Source organism: Nansenia antarctica, assembly GCF_963989245.1.
Source record: "Nansenia antarctica genome assembly, chromosome: 6".
Lineage (NCBI taxonomy): Eukaryota > Metazoa > Chordata > Actinopteri > Argentiniformes > Microstomatidae > Nansenia > Nansenia antarctica.
Window position 1 is genome coordinate 49,954,109 of NC_137676.1, and position 3,850 is coordinate 49,957,958.

Consider the following 3,850-nt stretch of genomic DNA (forward strand, 5'->3'; position numbering starts at 1 on the left):
CTAGCTGTACTCTTTGCCCCCTATTAAGACGTTTTTAACGTAACAAGCCATCACTGGGGTTATCAAACGTGTTTGCCTCGCGACCCACACATTGACATAAAAAATGTTTCCTCATGTTCTTGTTAACTGCCGTGGTTCAGTTCAGGTGCAGTTCACAGACAATAGTCAATACGGAAACCAGAGTTGTATAGCCTAGGTTTATAGTCGTTCAAATTTGTAACCGAATAATTGTTAACTGCCCGATAAACTGCCCAAAGGTTGAATTATAGCCTATTGGTGAAATGTGTGTTTGAAGTAAAGGCGTCTTATATCATTAAAGTTAGCCTAATGACGCCCAAATAATTGTTCTCTTTGCTCATTGTGATGCACCAAGAGAAAAGCCCTCCCTGTGAGCAACTGTCTGGGACACAAGACTGTACAACAGAGACAACCAGTGTGAATAACGTATGAATAAAGGTCTTGCTTCGTTCACAGGCTTCTCCATCACTCTCATTATATAGGGACACTACGGCTGCGTTCGTAAATCCGCTCTGAGAGCGCCGGAGCCCACACTGGGTTCAACGTCATAAAGGGACCGGTTAGTAATTTGATTGGACAACCGGCATTCCACGAGTGCTGATCAGACTTCCAGAGCGAATTTACGAACGCAGCCTACATCATTCGTGGGGTACAGCATACTGTACACATGCTTAATCTGTCTTAAACCAAAAACACATAGGGAAATACCAAACAGTTCTAAAAATGTTTTTAAAATATAATTTAAAAAAAATCCTTCTCATCTCTTTACCAAAGTGTAATAGTTGAATGCGGATGTTGGCTCGTCACATGCAGGAAACACGGAAGACAGCAGAGCATGTTGGTGGTCACGTGGTTTTAATGTTGACGGTGTACTTAGCTTGTAGCTATCTATAGTTTTGCAGGTGAGAATACCGTTTTAAGTTAAACGTGTAATTTGTGATAGTTGTATAACTTAGTGTTTGCTTTCGCGTTGTTCCCTAATACTTTGCATGCTATTTTAGTTAGCTTACTGCAGCCACTTATGCTAGCTAGCTACTAGCTGGCTTTGATATACCATCATCAGCTAAATAGGACATATTCTTGCCAACTCTGACGTACTCTTTATAATTCATTTCATATGACTGTTGATGTATTTGAACTAAACTGAATGTGTTTTTGTCTGTAACTTTGATTCTGTCCACTTTGATTCTAACTTACCTTGGTGTATGAAGTCAAATGTTCAAATGGTCGCTTGTTGATAAATAGAATAATGACAGTTGCTAGTATTATTTAAGTACAAACACAAGTTGTTACAGCCTAGTTGCCCCAGATATGTTTGTCACAGATCATAGTTATCATAGTTAAGAGGCCATAACAGGAAGCAGAAAGATAGGCACAATAAACAGAAAAAAGTAGTGATGTGTAGTCTACCTAACAGGAAAAAGTTAGGATATTTATAGCATAGCATAGAGTACAGCACGGTGTTTTATTGTATAGTATAGTAGTATAGTATAGTAGATAGTGTACATAGCCTTTATTTATGTAAACCAGCTCTTTTCCCTTTTTTATTTTACCCTTTGCCCTCTTGTTTTTAGTCTTTTTTCCAAGCACCAGGGGAGCCCCCCCTCCTAAATTTCGTTGTAGGGTACCTGTACTATATTAATGACAATAAAGACCATTCATTCATTCATTCATTCATAACATTCAATTTCTCCACCTCTTCTATTCTAGTGATGCAGCCCTTTCACACAGCAGAGACACAGGGGGAAGATGTCACTTCCTGGGTATCTGTGTGCCCCAGAGGCTTGTGGGAGGTCCGGTGCAGGCGAACACGAGAAGCAGGACAAGCGTTGGCACGACATGACCACATTGGAGAAGACAAACGTAATATATATTACTTTTATGAACACACATTTAAATCAAGTTTCTCACTGTCTGTGACAGACCCTGGGCTGACCTGTCTTAATGTCGCAAATCCTTAAAAACAAATAGTGTACATAATGTAATTTCTCATCAGCTATTGCACAATAATGGCATTTTGTCCTTTCTAGAGTGGTCACCTTATGACTGTCCCAGAATGGGTGCTCTATGTTGGGTCAGAGTTTGGCTCAAAGGGAACCCCCAAACTGGAACCTCCACAACTGACCAAGGCGACAAGGAGCTGTCAATAAAATCGGACATGCCAACCCCAGAGCTGACAGAAGCCCAGGCCATGCAATTCCCACGCTCCCGGGACTCTGTGCTGCAGGTTCCACTTGGCGATTGGATTGTGCTGAGACTTGGGGAGGGGCAATGTGACGTCACAGAGGCGTGTGTGGAGGGGATGAGAGCTGGAGAGAGTTGTGAGGTAAAGAGAGGCTCAGTCACACAGTGGGTGTGTTTCACAGTGTTTCAAACTAATTCTGTCCAGAATATCAGATCATACACTGTTTGTTTAATTTTCGAGGCCCATGTCAATGGCACAAGTCATATTGTCTGTGTGTAGACATGCAGTGATTCGAAAAATGCACTCATTGTGAGTTATTCACAGCTACAAACACACAGACACAGTTTATTTATAAATTAAAGTGAACAATTGAAAATGTAAAGATGTTTTGTTTCCTTTTGCCTGCCAGGTACAACTAACCCCCCTGAGAGATGAACCTAAAGACCAGCCCAGTGAGTCAGGAGCAGGTCAAGAGGGGTTGAGAGTCCCGAACCAGCATCTGCATGTCACCATAGAGCTGCACTCTTTCACCCCAAGCAGGGCATCCTGGGAAATGCCTGTTGAGGAGAAATGGCATTGGATTGGATCACATAAGGAACGGGGTGGTGATAGATTCAGGAGCGGGGATGTATGGGGCGCTGCAGACAGCTACAGCCGTGCCCTCAAACTCCTCATCACTCTCCACGGCCAGTTAAGTGGTGGGGAAGTGAGAGAGGGAGAGACAAAAGGACAGGAGGAGGAGGAGAGAGACAAGGAAACCAGTGATAAAACACAGGAACTTCCCAGAAAACAAAACCCTCTGGCTCCCACAGAGAAGGAGTACCAAACCATCAAAGCTGAGCTCCACTCCAACCTTTCACTGTGCCAAATCAAACTGCACCAACCGGAGCGGGCTAGGGCCAGCGCTGCTAAGGCGACACAGCTGGAGCCAAGCGGGGCTAAGGCGTGGTACAGGCTAGGCCAAGCCTGTCTGGAGGTGGCAGAGCTGGGGGAGGCCAGGCGGGCATTCAGGAAGCTTCTGGAGCTGCAGCCTGACTCGCCCTCTGCACAGAAAGGACTTAAAGAGGTTGGGAGCAGGGAGAGAGAGAGAGACCAGCAGTTGGGACAGAGACTCAGCAAGATGTTCAGCTGAGGAGTTGGGCCAGAGACTCAATAGCAGGAGTATTCAAATAAATATGGCTTTGAAGTCTGCTGGTTTTCATAATTCGTGTAGTAACAACTGAAAAACTGTTGCTTCACCATTACAACCAGTTATAATGTATGAATGTGAAATGTTAGGGGGGGGGGGTGAAGTGAACAGGAGGTCCTGAGAAAGGAAGAAATGTCATGCTGCTTTATTTCAAGCGATTCTGAGCATACTCAACCGACTCTGCTGAATTGCTCTTGAATTGTTCTGTATTCAACAATGAATAAATGGATATGATGTGTTATTTTTGATATTCTCTCTGCTATCCATAATGCTAGTGATGCAGTCCACAAAAGAAAGAAACATGTCTGATCATTTTATAACTGATCATTTCAGATGCATAAACAAAGTTACACACTTAACTTGTAACAGACCTATAGGTGCATAGCACAGTCATTAAACAAGTGTATATTAACTTCTGTTTGTTACGTCACAATAAGCAAGATATTCGCTCAAGGGAT

The 3,850-nt window shown here is 43.2% G+C and overlaps 1 protein-coding gene across 1 annotated transcript; it reads left to right on the forward strand.

The window, feature by feature from the left end:
- Window positions 1-2,176: 2,176 nt before the first annotated feature.
- Window positions 2,177-3,413, forward strand: fkbpl (FKBP prolyl isomerase like; the record flags this gene model as incomplete). The annotated part of the gene is made up of 2 exons (XM_080534607.1): window positions 2,177-2,344; window positions 2,613-3,413. The coding sequence occupies 2 exons, from the start codon at window positions 2,177-2,179 to the stop codon at window positions 3,333-3,335; spliced, it is 891 nt and encodes a 296-aa protein (XP_080390733.1). The 3' UTR covers window positions 3,336-3,413.
- Window positions 3,414-3,850: the final 437 nt, after the last annotated feature.